The sequence below is a fragment of the Grus americana genome, chromosome 6 (assembly GCF_028858705.1).
Source record: "Grus americana isolate bGruAme1 chromosome 6, bGruAme1.mat, whole genome shotgun sequence".
Taxonomy (NCBI): Eukaryota; Metazoa; Chordata; class Aves; order Gruiformes; family Gruidae; genus Grus; species Grus americana.
The window spans coordinates 5,987,924-6,013,604 of NC_072857.1; the positions used below are offsets into that span (position 1 = coordinate 5,987,924).

Genomic DNA, 25,681 nt, shown 5'->3' on the forward strand with positions numbered 1-25,681 from the left:
GCGAGCTCATACATAGACTACTGTACCATACGCAGATGAGATTTCGTAAGACAGCCGTCTTAGAGGCCCAGTTTTCCACTGGGAGAAAAAAAATAATTGTACCTACCAATAAAACCCTGGAGGGTATCCTTCATAATAACACTCACACACACAATTCTCTTTATATTACATCTCATTTTAATAATTCCTAGGCCTAAAATAGCTCACAGTTTGATTGCAGTTTGTATAACTCCTTTCTATTTATCATTCACACATTTAAATGCACCTTAAATGCTCAACTGAATAAATACAATGCAGATTACCACTTAATATATTAAATGCCAGTACTATCTTGCCAAAAGCCAAATAAGCTATCTATTTCTGTTTTGGCTTACCTCCAGATTCACACATACTGGGGCTTAATGATGGGTACTTTATTCTATCATGTTATTTCTTTGCAGAGATGTTTCAGGGGAAAAGAGACTACAATAAAGATGCGAACTTCACAATTACGAAGTCTTCTCTATGATCAAGTTTAAATGTGTGGTTTTTAGTGTCTCTAGGCCATTGCTGCTTCCGTTTTGAAATATCATTTTGGAAAGCTCCAATTCCTTTCTGTTATCATGTACTGTAGAAAAGAAACTACAATTTAGTGCTGAAAATGAGTATGGACAGATGTGGAAAAGACAATATGAAATGCCAGCTTGTAGACAGTGCCAGAAAAATAATGTCAGATCAGACAAGCAGGTACAAGTGAAAATGCAAAAGGAGCAAATTGGGTGAGATGGGACAAAAGTATGTGAAGGGTGGAGAACCTTACTTGGAGAACAAAAATGAGAGCAGGGAATGGAAAGAAGGAAGGAAGTGAAGAAAGCTTCAGGACGAAGACTAATACTAGGGTGTTACAGATGGAGACGGCATGGGTAGGTATTAGGAAAAAGAAAAGATGTGATTCCACGCATTCATAAAAGTTCACGCAATTTGTGGTTTGTGCCCAGGGCACAGGTTTTGTTTGGTTTACAGTTTTTCAGATGAGTTGGCCACAATTCGAACCCAGACTGTCTGCTGTGGTGAATCCTGTTCTCAGGATGGCCATCCAGCCACCTCCCAGGGCGTGCAATTTCATTTCTATGTGCTTTCTTTACTTGGATTTTACTCGTTACCAGTAAAGTACCACTGTAAAATCAGATAATGAAGTCTTACAGGCCTCTTAGAATAAAAAAATATGACAGCTAGTAATGACCAGGGGCACCTGGGCTGTATTTTCTCCTCAGCATGCGGTGGGTTTGAGAGCTCATATTAACAGTTTGCCATGGATGAGAAAGGTAATTTAGGCATTTGCTGTCTGCTGAAAGAGAATATGGTACATAAAAAAGCTATGACAGCAGCTTTCACATATTTATGAAGTTGTAGGTTCTGTCTTACTGTCATGTAAGTAATTATGTGCAGTTATAAGATGTGCATATATTAAATAATCCTTGGTAACGTTTTCAGTCTTCTAAGCAGCTGGAAAGCAACTATGATCCTACATAAGTGGCACGTTTACTCAATGTCTTCCTAGATACAGTCTCATAGACAGTTTATATGTTCCTAAATGCGTGTCTACTCAAATACCCAAAGGAAAATGAAGGGAATGTATTTCTGAGGTGGGAAAATACCTTCTCCAGTGCTATGACACAAATCTCCTTTTGTTGATCATCTTTGGTTGCTCTGCATATCCATTGAAGTAACCTACTTTTGTTTACACGCAGAGCAAATAAGATCAGTGAATGGGCCACTTCACGTAAACGGAATTTAAAAAAATGTAGAAGCTTCAATTTTCCCTTACCCTTGGATGGGACCCAAATCTTTTTTGACGAGCCAAATCCTAGCTTTTTCACATCTGGTGTCCTGCTGTTGTGATACTGCAGAGAAATAGAGCTCCTAATTTGCAATTTGAAATCCACAGGTGTTGATAGGAAGCTTTTGCCACTGCAGTGTAGTATAGAATTCTGCAAATGGTAAGAAATCCTCAAAGTAAAGATTGCAGAGACATCCTTTTTAAAGTAGAGATCTTACGGGTTTTTGAGATGATACTGTATTTCGGCATTAAGAGTAATGACTGTCACTGTCAGTGCCAAATGTCTGGGGAAGATGTTTCTATTTGGGCTGGGAAAGATTGGGGAGAAAAGAAAGTATACGTCAGATTTCTTAGTCACTATTTGTTTGCAAGCAAAATGAGTAAAATGAGAGCTGCTCAAACACTTTTTCTAACAATAAAATCCTTTATCTGACTCCTGGAACCGGTACCATCATGGAATAGATTTTTTTCGGGGAAGCTGCAGGCAGGGTAATGCCAGCCACTGTGAATTATCGAAGAGGAGGAAGGGTGAATTAGCTCTGATGGCGTTCAGCAGCCCCGTTAGCCTGGGTAGTACTGGCACTTAGTCTGGCTCTAACGGCATTATGTATACATCACTGAACTCAGTCTGATAGTTTCCATATTTGGTTTACCTCTCTGTGAAAGTAAATAGTATCATTTTAAACCCAGTATCGTCAAGTCCAATCTATTCAAGTGCTAAACAGCCTAGCGCCGTGGATGTAGAGCTAATCCTCAAGCTTCAAGGGATATTGATGGCCCGTATTTTCTGCTTCCTCCATTTCCCTAATCTAATTGTCACGCAAACTGTACTTCAAATTTCAGATCCTCTGTAGGATTAGGTGTTCTTGGAAGCTGCTTTGACAGAAATTATGCTATAAAACCAGAAAAAAAAAGGTAAGTTGCTAAAGTTTTATCTGGGAGGTGACTCTTACTAACCGTGCTGATTTCCTGCAGATACATATTTTAGCTTGTCTGTGGCTATGAATTGTAATTTCCTAAGACATCTCATGAAACTTTAGACATCCATGCATAGCCCTATACTTCATTTACAGCAAAAAGTAGACTTAAAGAAACCTGGAAAATTCCCTGTAGGAACCCTTCCTGTGTTACTGCTGGGTCTAGGCTTGGCTTAGAAGGTTGTTCCAGTTAAGGTTTATGTGACCTTTTTTACTCTTATTTTGCGTTTCTAACACCATTCTCCCAAATAAGATCCATAAAGCAAAGGTCAGACTGCAGTTCGCTTGGCACCAGGGGTGTTTTGCATCGGCTGACCATGCCCTGGCCTCTACAGGTGAAATTCTCTACGTAGCATGCATATGTGCGTATCTGGTACAGTTTAAAGAAAAGATTCATGCATGGAATTTCTTACAAGATTGAAGTCTTCTCTAATTGTATTTTAAATCATAAGATTGGTGACATTTACCTTTCATGGTGTCATTTTATTTTTCATTTTGGGCTTCAAGCCAGTGTTCCCCAAACTCAGTGCTGCTTAAAAATGCTTAATTAAATTAAAAAATGCCTCTTTTCCATCAGCGGATTTATAGCTACAGTCATGATAGATTAAAGGGAAAGAAAAATTAAACAGCTTTGTGACAGAAATGAAGAAATATTCCTAATCATTATATGCATTTTAAAACTAATTCTGTGTTTAAAATACAGAGAATTTATCTATATGCAACATTAGTTCTTTTCAAGAATATGCAATATTGAATGCCAAACTCAAAATGTCAAAACCAAGCTGAAAGAGTTGAGCCTTTTATCTCCCAAATGGAGACAGCTGAGACTGCTTTAACCTTCGTGGCTCTGAGTCAAGGGGCAGTGCTTTAAAGCAGCGAGGTGACTGACTTGGGTAAGGCTAAGCATCCAGTTAAGGAGCTAAGTAATTCAGTGTTAGTATGAAAGAATAAATGGGTGGAGAGATTTGGGGAAAGGCAGGACTTTAGGCTAAAGAAAAAAAAAATAGACTGGGTCTTATTTTACCCTTGGAGTAGATATAAAGAAAGGATCTAAAGGAACTCCATGATTTTGAAAAGAAGCCTCAGGTAGGTGGTACCCTCGTAGTCTTTAACTTAAACCTGCACATGCCCAGCACTCATGGGGAAGCTGTGGTACGCCTGCATGTTCATGGTAGCTGGTGATGTACAAATTGGTTGGTGGGAGAACCCACAGCGGGTATGTGCATCTTTCTGTTTCATCAAGTGCGTGTTGTTGAAAACTGAACTGCGAATCCAGCATGCACAAAGCAACTGGATCTCAGCAAAAATGAATCTAAGGACTTGTGAGTATAAGGCAGTTCAGCTGCAAGATCTCTGTCCTCTGCGCAGAAATGTGCCTGGGAAATTTGTCGGAGAAATGGGGGAAAGCGGAGAACATACGTGCGCTGTGTTGATAAAATTAAGCATCTTGTCTTAATTACAACAGCTGCTGTTGTGGCTATGCAGTATTGCTTGTGGCAGAGGCCTAAAACCTTTAGGAAGAAGGTAGAGAAAGTCTTAATGAAACCTTACCAAAAATGATTAGTTACCAAGTGTAGCTGTGTGTTCAGGAGAAGGCAGAACCGAGCACTTAGTTTGTGTTTCTGAATTTTTGGTGTGTGTCACGGCAGTGTAGAGTCGTCTTCTTCTGTAGCACATCAAATTAATTTTGCATGAGCCAAATTATACAATTTTGAGGTTTTATACTCAATAGATTTATAAACTATTTTACATCAATGCAGGACTTGGGAAATGAAAGCAAATATTTGCTACGCCTAGCAAACAAGGCAATGCGAACGCATCTCTGTCACTTGATGATGTATTTAAGCTTTGGGCATGCTGCCTGGTTGGTGTGTAGTAAAGACCCGACTATAAACAGATGGATAAAGCACAGGTGGAAGAGCTAAAAAAACCCTGAATTTTCTTCCTGTTTTAATACTTGTCAATTGTGTGAGCTCACTGCTCTACATCTCAACCTCACCACCTCTAAAAATACCTTACTTTTGCCGAGTGCTTTGAGAAGGATCAAAATTAATGAGTATTTGTTATGAATGACTGATTAGTGACAGTATTTTTATTAGGAGAACTTGAAAAGAGGCTTAATAAATATCATCCTTTTACCCTGTGATTTTCTTAGCTTTCTTGGATCACTGACTTCATTCCGTGACATTAGAGAATGCATTCCAAAAACAACTGCTAATAAAACACATGCGTGTTCTGCTCTTATTGCTCCCATTTCTGTACTTCAAAGAGAATGCGTTCCCATTCAAATTGAAACAAAGATTAATGAATATCTCACTACTGTCCAGTGATCTGTTATGAGCATTGAACAGCTTTATGTCCAATTATTTTTTTCTATAAATAGCTAGTGTTTTCCTAAACATGTGATGGCAGTGCGCAGTTTAAAAACTACTGAGCACTGGTTTGAAACAGCTGATCTCTTCCTGAGTATGAGAATAGCTGGGTATCCTTAACAGATCAGGGAAACACAAAATACGTCAAACGGCACACCTACTGCCCTTCGGAGCCGCTTTCTTCAGTTCAGGCTATGCATAAGTACAATTCAGGGAGAGCATTTCAGAATAAAGAATAACTTGATATCTAGGATTTCAAGCATCAAAACGGGTTGGACTTTTGTTTGTTGGTAAAGAAAGTCTAATCATTTTTATGGTTTAGTGATTCAAAAGTAGAGCTGCTGGGGAAAACTTTTTCTGTGCTGCAACAGATTTTGTGTTATATATAGAGGTGAATCTGGGAACTCTCAAAGTTACTGTGAAAGAGGAGGAAACCTTTTGTGAAAGCCATGTGCACAGGAAATCCTGGTGTAATGTTTGGGACTTCCAGGTTCAGGTATCTCCACTCTTCCAATACATCAGACAAGTGTTTAGCCACCAGATATTCTCTCACTGAAGCTTTTTATCAGTGTATAAATAAATCATTTTAATCAGAGCAGAGATGAGATTTTTTTTTTAATCTCTCATGCGTGCTGTTATTGCTTCTGTTCTGCATTTTTAATTAGTAGTAGAAAGCACAAAAGCTTCAAACGGAAGTGTTGGGACACGTTCTCTGATATTGAAATAGGTGCATACAGATTGGAAAAACCCATCTAGTCAGCAACAGATTTAAGCCAACCGGAGGGGTATCTGTTACACTCTGCTGCCCGTCTAACAGAACATTTTGTCTGATGCCAAAATCACTGCTTGATAAAACATCCAACCAACTTTTCTAATGAGGAATAATGTAACCAATAAACAAAAGAAATGCCCTGCTCTCCACGATCTACACTTCCCTTTGATTTATTTTTTCCTCACCTTTGGAATTGCCCTTACATTTTCAACTGCTATATAGATAGTGAGATGAGTGCTGCCTTTTCCAAGACATATTTAATAGCATGATGCTCAATGGTAATTTATTTCCTGTTTACAGCTGTCTGATATTTGCAGATTTGATGTTCCAGCCTGGACCTTGAGTGGCAGAGTTTAGAGAGCATGTTTTGAACATACCCTGACATATTTAATTGAGTTCAGCACATAGGACAGCCTCAATTACTAGTTTAATTAAAAAAAAAAAAAGAAAAGCAACAATAACAGAAAGGATGTAGCTCTGCATTATAACTGAATAGTGCTACTGTGAGTCCTAGTTCAAAGTGCTTTACTCCCTTCTAGTTGCTGTGCAGGGACTTGGGGTTCATAACTTGTGTTGTGAATTCTTGTTTGAATCTGACTTCCCAGGGATGAAGACTAGATTTCAAAGATGTTTAGACGTGGGAAGAAAGCAATCAGGATTTTCAAAAGCATCTGCCCGACTAATTCCCAGGGGTTTATCCTTTATATTGCCATGGGTTTCACTGGGATTTGGGCACCATATGATCTGCTGTGCTGATTGTCACTGCTGCTCTCTCTCCATTATGCTTTGACAAGTAAGCACATCCCTTGCCAGGTACCATCAAGAAGCAGGCTGTATCAAGCAATTACTGGTTGCTGAACACAGGAACACCTTTAAAGAATATAAAGTGGTATCTTTACCACTCTTTTCTCTCTTTTGGAATAAAAAGCGAACAGACTGGGAACACATCTTTTAATAAGGTAAGAAAGGAAATAACTGTTCTGCAGCAGGTGGTGTCTTGTACGTCCCAACCCAGGCTATCTTCCACCTTGTCACAGAGAGCAGCGAGCAGTTTGAGTGATTAAAATAGTGCTGGAGACTGTAAGATTATTTGCTGGGGTTACATCAGAGGAGGACAATTATGTTGAAACAGAGTAGGGGGGGGAAAAAGCCTCAAGTTAATCTGTGCTCCCTTCACCTCAGGCTGATTAGAGTAAATTAACTGCTATTGCAATTAATATGCAAAGTAGATATTAATTAGTTTTTTTCTGACGGCAAATAATGTATAAATATAACAAAAATAGTCTTGAAATACATTTTGTTAATTATGCCTGTAGACTATTGCTTTCATTTTGTAAAGCAAGCAAACAAACAATTTGCCCCCCCTGGCTGCCCCCTAAAACCTACAAAGCTGTTTTCTGATCCACTTCCCATCATGTCACTGTATATCTTTTTTTTTTTTTTTTTAAATAAATACATTAAACCTTCCTGACACATGGGTACACCATGATATGCTTTCAGACTTGAAGGGTTGTCTACCAGGAGGGGAATCTTCTCCTCAGACTGCATCAGCTGCTTTAATAACAGATATCTCCATTGATAAATCTTGGTCTGGGACATGTAGCTCCCTTCCCTGCACAAAGAGTTGCTTACCCCCTTTTCTGCTGTCACTGCAGCACATGTGATATAATGTACTCAACATTATTATTGGGTTTTATGTTGTTTTTTCTTTTACTAAAATTAAATAGTTAATTAGTTAATAAAACTAATCAGTTAATTAGCTCTAAAATGCAACTGTATGCATCAGTGTGTGCCTGGTGGTCTGGAGACCGAGGGGAGCAGTACTACTGAGAGTAGGGGAAGAGTCAGTTAGTGACCGCTTAGGCAGGTTGGGCATCTAACAACCTGTGAGACGAGGTGAGGTGCATCATAAATAGGCTGGAATCTCATTTTTCATGTATTTTTAATGCTATGAGCTATAACTGTCACTTCTTTCAGTGTGAAAATAGTCTTAGAATTGGTATTACAATTTGTGAGGTAGCTTGGAGAGCTCAGCTATCAATGCATCGGTTCATGCTGACCTTATCTAATTACTTTGCACATGAGTATAATCTTATACTTGGCCAGAAAAGTATTTTTATTTTATTTTTCTGGAATTCTTCCTTTATTTTTTCGAGTTTAGTTGTTTTCAGAAATTGTCTTCCAATCTAATTCTGTGTGGGGTAGGTTGGTATTTGAAAGATTATTACAGGAATGGTGTACGCAGGTATCAGCGGGGTGTTCCGATTCCCCCCTCCCCTCCAAACCTGCTACCTCTTTCTCCTCGTTGTGCTTGGGAGTCAGCGCTCCTAATACATCTCTATATTTTTGGCGTTTCAGAAGAGTAATCTGGAGGTAGATTCACACGCTTGCTTCAAAATGGCTTGTGAAATTTCTAGCTTGAGTTGGTAATCTGGGAACGGGATCGTTGCAGATGAAGCGGGGGAGTGAGGTGATACGGCACGGCCCCGTTCCTCAGAGGTGCGCACAGCCTGGTGCAGACCCACTCGGCTGGGGGACTGTAAAAGATAATGCATAATTTTGTGCTAATAAATTTTACCAACATTTAAAAAAAAAAAAGAAAAAGGTGTGTTTGGAGCAGAGGTGGATGCTATGTGTCTGGATCGGCTGACAGCCTCTTTAATCCCATCATTCCCAGGCTGCTTCTGGCAGTCTGTTGTTTAATTCATTTCTTGTGTTCGAAATTCTGTAACAAGTACGGGAAGTGTATTGCAGATACGGCTTTTCTATGAAGTACTTTGTCATGCCAGCACAGGTTTTCACTCTTCCTGAAATAAGACAAGCTTCATGTGGAAAACAGCAGCAGATAATTCAGTAAATAGGGATTAGAATGATCCACTCAAATGAAATGGGAAACTTCAAGCCAATAACTCACTTATATATATATATTTTTATATATATATATTTTTTTATATATATATATAAAGCAAAATTTCAGGCATCTTTCAGATCTTTCAAATTTCGCATGTGCCCTGCACTCATGGCAATTAACAACTTCCAAAAAAATCTCAAACCAAATTCACTAGTTCTGAGTACTGACCATTTTTCAAGTAAAATTTAGAAGAACACAGGTAGCATTTATAATCCTTAGGAGGGGTGAGAGAACGCAGGATTAGCAGTTGCCTATGAATACTATGTGAATAGAAGCCACCAGTCTGCTTTGCTGATATTTTAAAACCACAGTGTGCATTTGATGATAGCAATATCTTAGGTCCTACGGTTTTGGTTGAGAATGTTTTTGCAAAAAATATTTTGGAGTAACCACTAAGACTGTTTATTTCAAGACTATTTAAGCTGGAAGTACTCTTACAGCCGTTTGTAAAACCTTTGGAACAGTTGCAAATGTTTTCGAATAAATAGGACCTAGGAAAGGCCACTAAAAGGTGTAAAATAGATTAATCCTGATTTGTCATGAACAGTAACAATTCTTTATCGGTTTTCAAGCTATTCTAAGAATATGATTTGATTGTCCACATGCTGTTCATTGAACAGCTGTGAACACTGGCAAAAATATTTAAAAAAAGAAAAATTGAAGTTGATTGTCAGGTTCTGCGCCTGTGGTTTGTAGATAGTACAATGCTGATTAAGATCCAATAAGAAAAATCAGATTTAGTTTTGTTCTGGAGGGGAAATTGCCTTATTAAGTTTCTCATATTTTCTGTTGATTATCTGAGTGAATGAAATTTAACTCTGACTAGTTGACATTAATACCAGTCCTCTGATAGGGTGTAATTTTGGATAAGGATTTAATACCCAATGACCGTATTTTACTTATAAATAAATAAAGTCTGTATAAGTGGAGGATAATAAATATTTGTCATTCTTCCTGTGAAATAATAAGAATCCTGCAGGACTGGAAGCCATTATACTTTTCCAAGACTGAAGTAAACACCATAGCTTAGCACTTAGAAATAGATGAGTGAAACATGAATATTCTGATCTTTGTCTATCAAATCATTGTTCACACTTACCGAGGGAACTGCTTTTCATCCTTTAAGTCCCATTCATGTGAGCGGTGATCAGGGAATGAGCCTTGCCCTAGAGTCATTCAATAACTTGTATCAGAATATAGTTCATCTAATTGGTACCAATATACTGGTTTTCTGAATATGAGGCTCAACAAATATTAATCAAGAATCAGTTAATCGCCACTGAAAATTGTCAGGGAAGACAACACAGCAAGTTGTTGAAAGCAAACTATGTGTAAATGTAGGCTCTCAGGAAAAATATTTATTATGGTCACTGTCATAGGCAATAAAGTTGTTTTTAATGAGAGGGTAATGCAGCTTTCAGAAAGTATGTGTATTTAGCTATTGCCATGAATTTGAAAGTATCAAAAAGCCTCAGGACCAAAAAATAACCTCATAAAAATAACCTCTTACCATAGCTGGGGGGGGGGGGGGGGGGGGGGGAGTGACAATAATGTGAATTCCAAGCAGCTGCATGAACTGCTGAGTTATGCCTCAAATTTATGATTATGTGATGCTAAGCATTAGTGAAACAGAAAAAAAAGATGTGGAAATATGCCTAATTTCCTACTTGGATGTACTGCAACTGCTTACTTTCCGCTCTCCTGAGCGGGGGAACGCACCTCTGTGTCAGGGCTCTGCTGCGCGAAGCCGTTGTCAGCCTGGTGAGAGGCACGCGCGCGTTTCTGCCTCTCAGTACAAAAAGCGGACAACAGAGTGGACTCCCTGTGCAACATTCTTTAACGCGCAATATTTGAAATCTTGTTTCGTATCTTGTCGCTTGCCATAAAATATCAGAGTAATGTAATTCTTCCATCCTTTTGCTGAACTAGGGGCATGAATGTACCATGTGTGATACCACGTTTCCATCCCCCAGCTCAATTAAAATAAGTTTGAGCATCAAAACACACAGCCTCTATTAACGTACTGTTACATTCCCATCAGAATCTGCTTATTATTAGGTATCGCCATGCATAGAAACTTTTTGTTTTCCTTGTATTCTTTATAACATTCAGTAAACCTTTGAGGAAGGGTTTGTGAAAAGATTCGCTAACTAGAGGTGCACACGTGAACGTTTTGGGATGATTATTGTTCGCATAACTTCTCTGCCACGCTGGGAATATAACAACTAATGTTGCAGGTCATCGGTAGGCTCTCAGTTGTGGCAACCTTTGGAAGTCAAAATTGAAATCCTTCTGGTGTTGATATATTTGTTTTTTCAAATCAACATTCATTGGCATTAAAGCCTGCATATATACACCTGTCAGTTTACTAGCAGTTTCATATTAGTTCTAGTGATTAGGCACTAATTAGTGGTAGTATTATGAATAATTCTGCCTTCCCCCTAGGACTAGGTGCTGCAAATTAAAGGTTAGGAGATCAAGAATAGGGTAACAACAGCAAAAACACTAGAGCTTTCTCCATAGTGGAATACAACAATTTAGTTGTCACTTGACCAAAATTGAGTTCTGTTTTGTAATGCCTTAAGAAAAAAATATCATGAAGATTTAAAGAGTCTTTGATCTCGGAAGAGATAAAATAACGCAAATACAATATTTCCAATTCAGTTTCAATTATTATGATTCTGTAGAAAGCATGCTTTGCTGTTTCTTTCTATTAACTTGATAACTGCTTGTCTATCTTCGTTTCAGGCTGGACTTTAGTTTTGTGTTGGTTTGTTGGGGTTTTTTTGTCTGTTTGTTGTTTGGTTTTGGGGTTTTTTTGGTTTTTTTTTTTAATTTTACTCACAACTACAGTTTTGGGGAGAAAATTACTTGTTTAGTTGGTAGTTAATGGGGAAGCAGAACTGCATTTTTTTCTTTACTTGCTGTCAAATGCCAAGGTGAGGCATGGCATCAAATAATTCAGTTGCTGCTGACATTAAGTAATGCTCCAGCTACGAATGTGTGGTGGGGAGACGACGGGCTCTGCAGCCCTGCATAAAGATGTGCCCTTAACAAGCCCTGCGTAGAGCGGCAGTGTCCGAACCAGTCTCTCCAGCAGAAGATATTTGATCAGAAACTCAGGATGTAGGGCAAGTTCTAGTATTCACTTCAGAATTTATTACTTGACAAAAAGCATTACAGAAAGGAGATTTCTAAAGAGTGACATGGAAGTGTTGGATGACAATCTTGGCTTTTATTTCTTTTTGCACTGTTGTTATGGTTGGGGTAGATTATTTTTTTTTTAATTTTACTTTTTCTTGGTGAGCCCTGAGTACCTCCTTGTTGCTGTTCACAGACTGGAATCATGAATCAGAGTAATTCCCTAACCTCCAAAGTTTACTGCTCAATCCCAAGGGAAAGCTGCACGTTGAGATAAAGATCAGTGTGTTGGGTTTGCGCGGCAAGGTTTTGGTAGCGGGGGGGCTACAGGGCTGGCTTCTGTGAGAAGCTGCTAGAAGCTGCCCCTGTGTCTGATAGAGCCAATGCCAGCCGGCTCTGAGACGGGCCTGCCGCTGGCCAAGGCCAAGCCAATCAGCGCCTCTGTGATAACATATTTAAGAAGGGAAAAAACAGAGAGGGCTTTTGCAGCCGGAGAGAGGAGTGAGAAGATGTAAGAAACTCTGCAGACACCAAGGTCAGTGCAGAAGGAGGGGGAGGAGGAGCTCCAGGCGCCGGAGCAGAGATCCCCCTGCAGCCCGTGGTGAAGACCATGGTGAAGCAGGCTGTCCCCCTGCAGCCCATGGAGGAAGGATGAGGGGGTGTAGAGATTCCACCTGCAGCCCGTGGAGGACCCCACGCCGGAGCAGGTGGAGGCACCTGAAGGAGGCTGTGGCCCATGGGAAGCCCACGCTGGAGCAAGCTCCTGGCAGGACCTGTGGCCCTGTGGGGAGAGGAGCCCACGCCAGGGCAGGTTTGCTGGCAGGACTTGTGACCCCGTGGGGGATCCATGCTGGAGCAGTTTGCTCCTGAAGGTCTGCACCCCGTGGGAGAGACTCATGTTGGAGAAGTTCGTGAAGGACTGTCCCCCGTGAGAGGGACTCCATGCTGGAGCAGGGGAACGATGAGAGGAGTCCTCCCCCTGAGGATGAAGAAGCGGCAGAAACACCGTGAGATGAACTGACCGTAACCCCCATTCCCCGTCCCCCTGTGCCGCTGAGGGGGGGGAAGGTTGAAGCCGGGAGTGAAGTTGAGCCTGCGAAGATGGGAAGGGTGGGGGGAGGTGTTTTAAGAGTTGATTGTATTTTCTCATTCCTCTACTCTGTTTTGCCTAGTAATAAATTAGATGAATTCCCTCTCTAAGTTCGGTCTGTTTTGCTCGTGATGACAATTAGTGAGTGATCTCTCCCTGTCCTTATCTCGACCTACAAGCATTTCGTTATGCCTTTTCTCCCCTGTTTAGCGAATGAGGGGAGTGAGAGAGCGGCTCTGGTGGGCACCTGGCCCCCAGCCAGGGTCAACCCACCACAATCAGCTCTGTCCACTGCTGTCAAATACAGGCTGTCTCTTTTCTATTCTACGCTGCACTAAATAGCAATATGCATGATTTAAACTCGCTTGACAATTCATTCTGTTAGCAGTGCTTGTTTCTGTAGATCAAAATTAAATGTATTTGCTCCCCTTTGGTGTAAGGTGAAATTATTAATGTGTGCAAAGTTTTCTTTAAATTCTTTTTTATATAGATAAATTTATTTTTTAAATATATACAATTTTAAAAGTGCAATTTTTGTCATAGTAGTTATTCTACAGCATGGCATATGGCTTCATCCAAGATCATCTTCAGCTTTGATGTCACTGGTTATATTTAATGACTTAAACCTAAACGAAGAGCTTTGAGGACAGTGGTGTTGAAGAATGTACTAGCACAGTCCCTTAGCATAGCATCCAAGATGTGACTTTTCTGGAGCAAAATGAAATGCTTAGATGAGAAAGTAAGACTAAAACAAGCAAATAGTAGTAGTTCCCACAACAAACCTGCCAGCTTCCAGCGGTGGACAGTATTGTGATTTTGAGAGTTAGAAACATCATTGCATTTCATAGCCTCTGATAGATTCTTCTTCCATGAATGTGCTGGAAAGAAGAAATCCCCATCCCTGCTGTTGACTGCTAATTCATCACGACTTTAAATCATCAGTTTTCGAAACCGGGGTCTGAAGCTTTTGGGACCTAAAGAGTATGCCTCTAATTATAATCCCAGCCTTCCCTTAGGTCTGCCTGTGAAGAAGGAGCCCTGAGATTCCTAAAGCTTGCAAACTGTGGATTTTTGATTAATTTAACATAATCCTATATAATGATGATTATTGTAGCTTTTTCTGTATAAGAATGGATGAGACAGGTTCTCAAATGCCAGCTATTACTGACATTTAATCTGGTATAGGTCATAAAATACCAAGGTGGAAGAACTGTTATAATTTATTTTCCACATTAATAATAAATTTTAAATAAATTAATATTGCAAAAATGCTGCCTTTTTCATTCTCTGTAACTCTAAATAGAAAAAGTTCGTTGACAAGTCACAAATTTAAAGACAAAGCATTCCTATTTTAAAGTAGACATCTCTATTCTATTTTGATAATGTAGGTGATGTAGAAAACATGATTTTAAATCTTACAAACCGAATGGGTATATTTTTGCATTTCGTAGTGCCAAACATTTCTCAAACCGGGTTGAAAGGGCCATGTCTCAAATTCTGGGAAAGAAAAGCCACTGGAGAAGTGGGATTGTGTTTGGGAAATAATAGCCTCCTGTGTCTAGACAGTCATTTTTAAAAAGCGACTTAATGCCAGTGCTGTCCTGATTTGCTCCGTAGCTGAACTTAGCTCTAGGACAAAAGTTAAACCTACCAAGCTCCAGACTGCTTTCCTGTTAGACTGAGCTTCATCAAGCTGCAAGTCAGGCACACTTTCAGGGTTCTTCTTTTGTCTGTTTTTTTTTTTTTGTTTGGTTTGTTTTTTTTTTTCTTCCCTAAAAGTACTGAACAATTAATGAAAACTCCCCCCCCCCCCCCCCCCCCCAAATCCTATTCTTAAAAAGTAATTTTTAAAATTGTCCCTTTTCAACTAAAGGAAAAGGTCGTTTATTAAGTGGAAGAAAAAATTAGAGTCTGACTGCATACAACAGTATATTGTGAAAATTAAATAGCTTCAGGAAAAGTACTGTGCTTATTTTTTTCTGTGAAAGAGCTTCAGTACAAGACTAATTAAATCTTTGAAAATAAGTCTTTGAACATGCGTATTTTGCTATGTACTTCGGTTCATGTAAATATTATGAACGGTCAAGTGGCACCATTTTCTTGTTCCAGAAATTATTCAAAGCAGAAAAATAAAAGATATTACATTAAAAATACATTTCTCTAGTTGAGTTTGAAAGATAGCATGTATGTTAGAACCTGAGCTTCCAATGAAGAAACAGAATTTCAATTTTCAATGGCAAAATTATTTCACTGCATCTTTTATATTTGATAAAATACACAGCAGTTGAAATTAACTGTCTAATCCTCAGAAATAATTAGTCAGGATTATCCAGGAACTGTATTCGTCATCATATTCTCTCCAGGCTCAGAATTAGATACACTTTTTTGTAACAGCTGTGCGTGCGTGATTTGGATGTAAACACACATTTTATAAATATATGAAAGTCTGTCTGTGAAATAGTTTTGGATTTACATATATTATTTTAAAAATATTATAAAGACTTCTTAGTACTATTTGGTTGTCATGTTAAAAGTCTACTTAAGTGATGATACAAAAATATGTTACATGAGAATTCGAGTGTCTTTAAAAAATGGATTTTCTCAGTGGATCGACACAGCAATTTGCCACAGCTGGTTTGTGATAAACTGGGAATAATCAATGTTTCTTTATTCTTACTCTGATGAGCTTGTAGTAACACATGGGGAAGTACAGGTATAGTCTGAAAGGACTCTACTTCCAGATTTCTGCATCTGATTTAAATGTGAATCCATACATTTTCAGATGAATGGTAATATCTTGACAAATTAAATACTAATGTTCAGGGCCCTTAATGAATCCATGACTGCATCTGCAATGTGTCTTTCAATTAAAAAGAACAGTTATTAAAACTTTGCATGTATTTATGAAAAAAGTGACATAAAAGGTAAAATTTGATTCTCTTACTAAAACTTTATATTGGGAATAAATTTTCAAAATTCAGACAACATCCTGATGTACCTAAAAAAAAAAAAACTGGAGAGGGACTGTTTACAAGGGCACGTAGTGATAGGACAAGGAGTAATGGCCTAAAGCTGAAGGAGGGCAGATTTAGATTAGGTATAAAGAAGAAGTTCTTCACCATGAGGGTGGTGAGGCCCTGGCACAGGTTGCCCAGAGAAGCTGTGGCTGCCCCTGGCTCCCTGGCAGTGTTCAAGGCCAGGTTGGATGGGGCTTTGGGCAACCTGGGCTAGTGGAGGGTGTCCCTGCCCATGGCAGGGGGTGGAACTAGATGGGCTTTGAGGTCCCTTCCAACCCAAACCATTCCATGGTTCAGTGATCTTTTTTGTTCAGAAGAAAGAGCAATAGAATGAGAATGCACCATTGCTGCACAAATTACTCAAGGTAATTACACTGCTTTAATGAAAGGATATTGAATTGTGTTTAGACCAAAAGCAGATTAAGCAAGTATAAATTTGATATATGCTAAGGGATGCAGTTTTTCAAGAGTACGTCTCATAGCTGTAATCTTATCGTTGATGGGAGGGGGACAGGGAACAGACTTAACTATTTCAATGAGAATGAGTGCAAGACAAGCTTTCCTTTCATTTTTATTCTCTGGCTAAAGCTATGAATTGAATTTTCATTTCTGTGGCTGTTTGTCTTTTATTTATTAGTGTTATATTCCAGGCATGCTTTTTTTTTTTCAGCGTGTACAGAAACTCACACCTATTCATAAGTGGAGCAAGAAAGAAAATATGGTAGAGTTGATATTGGTTTGCTACATATTTACTTTGAGTGTGAAAAAGTCTAGCTTGTGAGAGAAAATTGAAACTGTGAAAAGATACCACAAGATAGAAAGCTAGCTTTACACCTTACTACCGTATTTTATTCCTGCTGCACCCAGAGATGGTAGATAGGTGCACTGGAGTGCCTTTTGCAGTTACCTGCCTGCAGAGATGGCTTATTTGGGTGGGAAGGCGGGGGGGGGAAACTTTTTAAGGGTCATTATGACCTTTAAAAAACTTTATGTGTATTTGATTGTCATTCCTAAGACAAATGAAAGTGAAAGCTTTTACCTCCTCAAAAGTGGAAAGGATCAAACTTGAAGAATTCTATGCAGGATTTTGTTTTGATAAGCTAAAACAATAGTAGACCGTAGTGAAAACGATGTAACAAATCACAGTCCTGAATTACCGTAGTACGTTCATTTTATAACATCTCTGAAAATACATATTTGTATGTGTCAAAGAGAATTACATTGGGGGGTGTTTCCTCTTAATGGCAAACCAATTTAGCTTTATATTAGGCTAAATTAGGCCCATTCTAGAGATGGGCCGTTCTAGTAGGAAGAAAAGAAGTTGCAGGATTTTTCTCTTTTCCCCCATGTTGTGCTGCTCTGTTCAATACGAACTCCTCAGATTATGACAATTTGTAGCTACTTTAGTGGTGAACCAGGTTTGCTCTTTTTTTTAAATCCATCCTCAAATTCACAACTATTTACCCTGTGTGCTGCTCAGACTGCCATCCCTGTTACTGCAAAGAGGAAAACCTTTGAACTGGTGATTTCCATGTAGAGACGAAGGTGTTTTATTGCAGATGTCCCCTGAAGACATTTGGGTTGAGATTTTGCTGATTTTGCCTGTGTTCTGTTGTGCAGCAAAGGATGATGCAAGCTTGGCTCTGTGCAGTGAGGATGCGTTGTCTAACTGGGCTTTACTTTTATCCGCAGCTCGGCTCTGTGCTGCTTCCTGTGTGGCACTAAATCTGCAGCTCTCTCTGAGAAGAACCCATTATTATTTTACTCTTGCGCACTCATTCCTAAGATTCCAAAATATTAAGAACATTTGGAACTTACGTCCTCCTTTATGTTGCAAAAGTCACGGAGGGGCTTTAATGGAATTTCACTCCTACGTAACCCACCCAAGATTTCCTACCAAAGCCAGTTAGAAAAATTAAGGCACGTTGCCAGACAGCCTGCTGGTTTCTAATGCTCCTAAAATAGCGTGGATTTGCAAGGACAAATTATCCTTGAGGTGAAGGATGCTGCATTGTGCTACAAAGACGAGGGGCTTTTGTGTTCCTGCCCTAAGGAAAAATTTGCCTTTGCCCCAAACCTGGCAATTGTTTTAAGTCTGGGTGTGTTAGCAAGCAGTACTCTTCAAGTACCTAAGATTTGTCTGGTACACTGAGGGCCATGGCTCATTTATTACCAAAAATGGGCTAAATCTGGGTGTGGCTGATTTCTTTTGCTTTAGATGCAGATGAAGAAGAAAACTACTGAACCCAGAAATCAACTTAAACATCAACAGAGGGGAAAATGTTCCTGTACCATGTTATAAAGCATTCTATTAATTATATGCAATGTAAATTAAATCCAATCACGTTCATTTTCATTAAACGCAATAGAAATCAGATACAGGACTGTATGGCAGTCTCCTTCTGAGAATCCAGTAAATAGATCTCCCAATACCATAAGCTTCATTTTACAAGCAGAGAATCCCACAGATGTTTTCGCACAGTCTTTTTAATTACGTGTTTTGATCACCTCCTCTGAAGGAGGTTCCCTGTTTGTCCTGGTCCCCATAATTTCAGTTATCCTAGAGTGTATCTTTCTGTGTTTGCAGTGCATCCTACAGTGTTTCTGGCTGGTGCCACTCAGTGCCAACGATCTTCTCATTAGGTTTTAAAGTGATATTTTTTTATTTTATGTTATTAAATTGCACCCCATTTATGTTACTCCAATTCAGGTTTTCCCCCACACACACTGTAATCCCTCCTCTAAATGAGAAAAAAGCTTCTAACTTGGTGTCACTCACTCATACCTTCCAAAGCGTACAGTTAGGGGTTTTTTTCATTAAGCAAGATTTCTCCCAAGATCTACGGAATGTCTTTAGTAGCTTTCTGTCTTGATAATGATCATTTCAGTGTAATTTCTGAAAATTAAATACTGCTCTTAGCTCCCGTTGAGGTATACTATCAACTGTTCTACTTTAATCTGAAATGGGTCTGGTCCACAGCAGTAACTTTTTCTAAGAAAGCAGCCGTCTTTCTATATATATCATATTAATTTATCTATCTCAGCTAAAATTGCATTGCAATTGACTCTTCCCTGTGAACTGCCAAGCTCTCTGTCATTCTTCCCTTCAAAATCTGCCCCAGTAATTGCCGTCTTCTTGAGATTAAGCTAGTGGACCTGTAATTGCTTCAAAAGAACATCCTTGCTGGTTCTTCAGCTTAAGTAGAAGGTGTTATTCTTTAAATGTCCGTGCAGTTATAATTTTTATCCTTTTTCTACCACATAGTGGTTATGCTAACACATCCTTATCTCTGATGAGAGAAGACCAGAGGAAGAGAGAAAAAGATGGGGAGACAAAAGCTGGTGTTTTCCCTGGCGTTGCCATTTGACTGCTGTGTGGCAGCTGGCGTGGATGGGGTCTCATTGACAATAATGTTAACGTGAGCTTTAGGTAACTCCACAGGATACCATGTCTTCCCTCCCGCAGAACAGGGCGGGTGGATACATCCGTGATTAAAGTGTTTTGGTACATGAAGCCATTTAGCCTCAGCTCTTGAATTTGCTTTTAAACCGCACCATATTATCAGATGTATGATGGTTTATTTTCTGCACTTCTGTCCTGTTTGGGCATGCCTGAAACCACGTTTTGCTTCTCCTCGTGTGGGATTGAGGTTACTGTACGATAGCACGTTCCTCTTCCGTAGATCCACTGAAGGAGCACTTGAGGTTTAAAAGCCAGCCTGGGAATTGAAGGAGCAAGAAGAAGTAGGAATAGGCTGGCTTGTGAGTTGTACAGGGAACAGTGTAGAGTCTGAGGCCTGGCAGCTGAATAGATGAGCTTCTGGATGTGGTGACAAGCATACCTCTTCACTATTACAAAGAGTAATGAGAGACTGAGGAGGGAAATAAAGAATAAAAAATAGTAATAATGACACATAAATACATTCAACTGTGAAGCAGAGTTGTATGTGTCAGGAAAAAATTGAAAACTACTTCATGATACTTTATAATATTGTTCCATACATGGGTGGTGGTTTTTTTGCCAAGGAGTTGCAGAACTGTGAAATTTTGCCCCCCAAATGTCTGATTGTCCTATACAGCATTTGGCTGCTTAGGTGCACCGGAAATTAAGAGTTTTCAGCCATCCAAATACCCAAATGTAGCTTTACAAGGAAAACATATTTCTTTCTCGGCTAATTAAATAGGTGGATTATGAATGCGGTGACCGAAAGCTTGGAAAACAAAAGGGAGTGACAAGAGAGAAGTTGCTGGACAAAACCAATGGTGATAAGGGAGGCATATAATGTTTGGCAGCTGAACTAAGACAGTAACTATCTAGGTCTGAAAGGAAGTTCCTATTGAGGACAGATATCTTTGTCAGGAAAGAACAGCAAGCCTTTGGAAGCCCTCCTTATGTGTTGTTGGGGCCTGATAACGAAGGAAAGATGAATCTGTGACCACTGGTATGAGAACAGGGACTGGGAAGTTCTGTCACTTGTCTCGTGATGGCATTCTTCTCCTTTGAAATTAGTTTTATTTGGTGACATGACATTATTGCTATTTGAGTTCGGTGAGTTTGTCAGTTGAGGATATTTTAACGTGTTATAGAGATTTCATTGCTCAGATGTGGAGGGAATATTCCGGTGTTTTCCTAGATGAAACCAAACTCTGGTTGGAACAAGTCCAACCATAACTTTTTAAGACTAAGTTGTTAAGTTATGAAAAGGATTGTATTTCATTGACTGGAGAAAGTCAGCAAAACTCTGGGAAATCAGCAGAGGGAGGAGGATATATGTAATAGCTGGTGAGAGGATGACTGTAAATCAGCTGTGTAATAGAGCAGTGCAAACAGCAAATGTCCTCCAGTGATGGCTGAATCTCCGGCTGAAGCGAGGAAGTTGCAGTGCCGTTGTAGACACCGGTGAACTCCTCTCTGGAACAGTGCATCCAGTGCTGACCGTGCTTGTTCAATAACATGACCTAAAATTGGAATAACTGCACAGAAGGGCAACATGAAGAGCCTGTCTTATGAGATGGGAAAGATTGACTCTGCTTATCTCTAGCTGCTAGGTTGAGAGTGAAAGGATTTGATTGCCATCTAGAAATACCTTTGGAGGGGAAGACAGGTAAAAAGAACTGTTTAAGCCAAATCAAGTGTGGTGCAGAAATCAGTAGGTATAATTTAGCCTTGAAGATATCATCGTTAGTTATTAGATGTAGATTTCTAACTGTTGGAACAACAATGAAACCATTCTGTAAGAGATTCTGGGTGGAACATTGGGACAAAACAGCTAAGTACTTTTATGAGTTTAAGAAGTTTGAAAAAAGAGCAGTACAGGATGCCTGCAAAGCACCTGGACTTGATGAAGAAGATGGCCCTTTCTGTTCTTGACTAACAATGGGCAGAACATGGGATTTGTACAGTTTCAAAGAGCTAGGTTAATATTCAGAATTTCTGTGCATGAACTCTGTAGCTTTCAAAAGATAACATGGCTTAATAAAATTCTATTTAGTGCCAAAATTTTTGCGATTTTGTAGCAGCCTCAGTTAGCATCCTGATCGGCAGTCTCAGGAAATAAAGGTTGTAATGAAACCAGCTTTCCCTGTCCCTGTTAGATCTGGTCCCTTGAGGTCAGTGCTACTGCATGGTGCTTGGGCTGCACAGGGCAATGCACATGGTCAGTATTCCTGCTGAAATTGCTCGGGGAATTGATAAAAGATTTTACCACCCCCTGCTGAAAATGGATAGGCAGATCTAGCACCATTTGTGAGCAGGAAAATTAGTCCTGAGCTGAAATAAATACTGCTGCGATGTGTCCTTGAGAACTCCCAAGGCAAAGGAAATACAGAGTAATTGTGGGTCAGCTTCGTGTGTCATAAATACAATTTTGATTGCACCTCATTCTAAAAAAATCTGCATTAGTCTTTAAGTACAGAATTGCATTTCAAGATTACATAGTAAAGCATTTAATTTTCTTAGTTTAATTTTTAGTACACCTTGATTATATGGCAGCAATTAGGCAACTACTTCTTGCTCTGTCTTTTGCCTCTACATTAAAAGATAAAGTTTTGTTATTGTCAGTCTCCAGGAGAAGAGTAATTATTTTTAAAATGAAAAGTATGTCATTTACACGTGGTCATGCTAGTTTCCGTAGCACAAATGATGTTTATATAAGCACAAATGATGTTAATGTAAAACAGATATTTAGAAAACAAGGAAATGCCCCCCCATCCCTGAAAGCTGGAGAAGTATCTTAAATTAGATACTCTTTACTGTATCTTGCTTATTGACATTTAAATGTTTTATTTCTTGTCTGATCTGAAAAGAGAATATAATTGTAAAAGGCAAATAATTATTATTTCTAACGTGTGTATTAGTCTGTTTTGTGATATCCCGTAGAAATGTTAAGTCTTGTTTAAGAATGCTGTGTGCTAAGCAGCCGAGTCAAGTCAGTCTGAAGTCAAGCTTCAGGTCTTCGCAGTAGCTGTGTGTGTGTATGTGTACATATATACGCGCGCGGCGGGGAGGGGGGCTGATCACAGCACAACCCGTTTGCTTCTGTGATTGCGAAATGAGCTTTATTTGAATTATTGAGTCTTGAGATACAAAGTTCCATTAAATAACCCAAATCCAATCTGCAGAAGTACAGATTGTAGACTAGAGTACATGTAACATTTTAACAACTTATTTTAAATGTAATAGGTGTTGGCCTTGTTATTGCTGATGAAATACATACATACATATGTATATATAAGTGTATATACATATATATAAACACACACAGTTCTTTGGCTGTTTTCATTCCAAATTAAACATTTGCTTTGCAGACATAATTTATACTTTGCACATCATCTGTAGTGTGCACTTTTTGATTTATATGGACCTGAATGTTAAGTGTGTGGGTTTTAAAAAGTTCTTAAAGTAGACCTGGGATACAGAATTACAATGAAGGATAAGGCAGGAATTCAGAATTATTTTGATAAATAGAAATCCCTGTCGGGAATAGAGTTATCCCTCAGGAATGTTATAGGTAAAGTTTATTCTGCCTTATGGCCTGGTGATGGACTACATGACCTTTCAAATTCTCCTCAAGCCCTATTTTACGAGTCTGTGATCAATTCATTTTGGCATTTGACAGCTGCTGTACATACACTATAGATAATTCTACTGCCTTCAATACTTTTAATGGTTTTTTTAACTTACCTATTTTACACATGAAACACTTTAACTACATTCAAAATGTATTCTTATTTATTTGCAGATGGTAATAATAAAGGATGTGGGTCTCACTTGGTTATTTAGCAAACATGTATTCTTTCCAGCCTAAAACGTGCTACAATCCTGAATTTCTATGAGAGTTTACAAGGCTGTAAATTACTACTCTTTAACATAGAGATATCTCAAGGTTTATATACTGTTGATCCAAGTTATTCCCATTAGCGGTAATAACTAGGAGATAATTCACTTTATTTGGAAAATGAAATCTTGATCCTCAAAGTAGTTTTAGTAACATTCAATCTGGAATCAGATTATTCTTTATAGCATGTTAAAGTCATGGCAAGGTGGTCTTCAGCTTGCAAGTGTAATTTAGTCTCACAAATAGGTAATCTTGTTAAAATATCATCAGGTTAATCAAAATTTATTTGTGTGTACTAAACCCAGTGAATGCTAATCAAGTATCGGATTAGGAAACTTTAGTAGCAATTTTAAGTCTTTGATAGTTTCCCATTATTTTTGGATGCAATGACTCATTGGATTTGTGGAAACGTTTTAAAGCCTGAACATCCTTCCAAGACTGGATATGAATGCACTACAGTCTAAAGCATCTTCTTTACACATATATTTTCAAACACCTGACAGTGTGGATTGCTGTATTTGTTGTAGGTAATGAATTGTTCTCCAAACCATGTAAGAGCTTTGTGGTTTTGCCACCCTTTTGTATTTGTAACTATCTTGCCATTTTTTATAAATAATGGTTAAAGAGATATTTAAGATTGTACTGTAGTCTCTGTGCATATGAATACCGTCAGTTTAAGAGACAAGTAATACGTGGTGTGTCTTTGGAGTAAGGAAATGCATTTAGAACTTCTGTACATTCCATTTGAAAGAAAATTCTTTGTAATTGTGAATTTGTTAGAAGATATGGTGGTGTGGGGTTTCTTGTTTGGTTTTGGGTTTTGGTTTTTTTTGTAATTATATGATTATCAATATGGGTTATTGATAGATGAACCCCCTGAAATGATGAAGAACAAAAACTGACTTTGCACAGAGCCACCAGGCGCTTTGCACTCTGCTCACAGCCTTTGACACTTACAACATCTTATTTTCTTTCAACAGAAAGCTTTTCTTTACAGACTACGGGAATGCTGCCAAAGTTGAGAGATGTGACATGGATGGAATGAACAGGACGTGGATAGTAGACTCTAAAATTGAACAGCCAACTGCTCTTGCACTAGACCTCGTTAATAAATATGTGTACTGGGTTGACATATATCTGGATACTGTGGAAGTTGTTGACTATCAAGGGAGAAAGAGGCATACGATAATTAAAGGCAGACAAGTAGGTATTTATTTGCAAATCAGTAAAAAGTAATGATATCAATAAATGTATGTAATGCTAACAGTTACAGTAATTTCAGATATTTTTTTTTTCTCTTTTTAGTTCAGCTGCATTAGACATTTAAAGATCCATCTGCATGTTTTGTTTAATTTGCAACTTAGCCCATTTTGCAACCTATGGACAAGTTTCCGTGCAGAGTTTCTTTAACAATGTACAGTGTAAGTCACACTCCCCGTTGTAAAATACTGCAGGAAGGAGAATATGGGGCAATGGAAGGATACTAGGGGATAAATTATTAATGATAAGAAGATGTCCTTGCCAGTTCAGGAAGAAGAGACTAACAGGCAGAAGAATCTGAAAGAAACAGAATAGCAAAAGCTGTTTCACTTGTTCAGACCACTCTGGATACCCTTAAATTGTATTTTGTTGATGGCAATGATGCTTTTCCCAGTTGATCCAGATGCTCAGAGTCATAAATACAAATGCTGAGACTGTATGAGCCTTTGAACAGGAGTGTATCCATCCGTTACTGTAACTTCAGCTTGGCAAGCAGAGTACTAGGTAGCAGCGAAGGGAAGGATTCCCTGGTAGTTGGGAGGCTTGTGGAAATCAAGAGAAAATTAGCAAAAAAAAAACCCCCCTGTTCCTAGTTGCTGCTTGGGCTCCCAGAGCTGATCTGGGTGCCATGAGTAGTACATCTGCTTCTGCCCGAGGTTAAACAGAGTGTGTAGAAATGTGCAGACAGAATAAACATTTTACCTGTTCTGCTGTCTGTCTGTCTTTGCTTCCAAGTAGTTGCTATTTACCAAGAGACAAATGGTTAGCATAACTACCATTTAAAAATAGGCAAAAAATGTGACAAAAAACAGTCTAGGGCACCTGGCTAAATAGCAAACACCTTCCTGTTTTCTACCAAATTACTCCCAGTGTTTACCCAGTTGTTCTGGAATAACAAATCTTGTAAATTCTCTTTTTTCCAGCTAACATTTTGGAATAGATACTTAAAAAAAAGAAAGCCTTTTTCAGAAGCAACTAACAAATA

At 38.9% G+C, this 25,681-nt stretch overlaps 1 protein-coding gene across 7 annotated transcripts in view; it reads left to right on the top strand.

The window, feature by feature from the left end:
• The window catches only part of LRP1B (LDL receptor related protein 1B), a 738,176-nt gene that overhangs the window by 414,724 nt on the left and 297,771 nt on the right, over positions 1–25,681 (top strand). For all 7 annotated transcript variants that reach the window (XR_008577717.1, XM_054830556.1, XM_054830557.1 and 4 more), the window contains one exon: positions 24,417–24,639. Coding sequence is in view for 6 of the 7 variants with exons in the window: in XM_054830556.1 (XP_054686531.1) it covers positions 24,417–24,639 (223 nt within the window). In the remaining variant the exon portion in view is untranslated. The remainder of the gene's footprint in view (positions 1–24,416; positions 24,640–25,681) is intronic.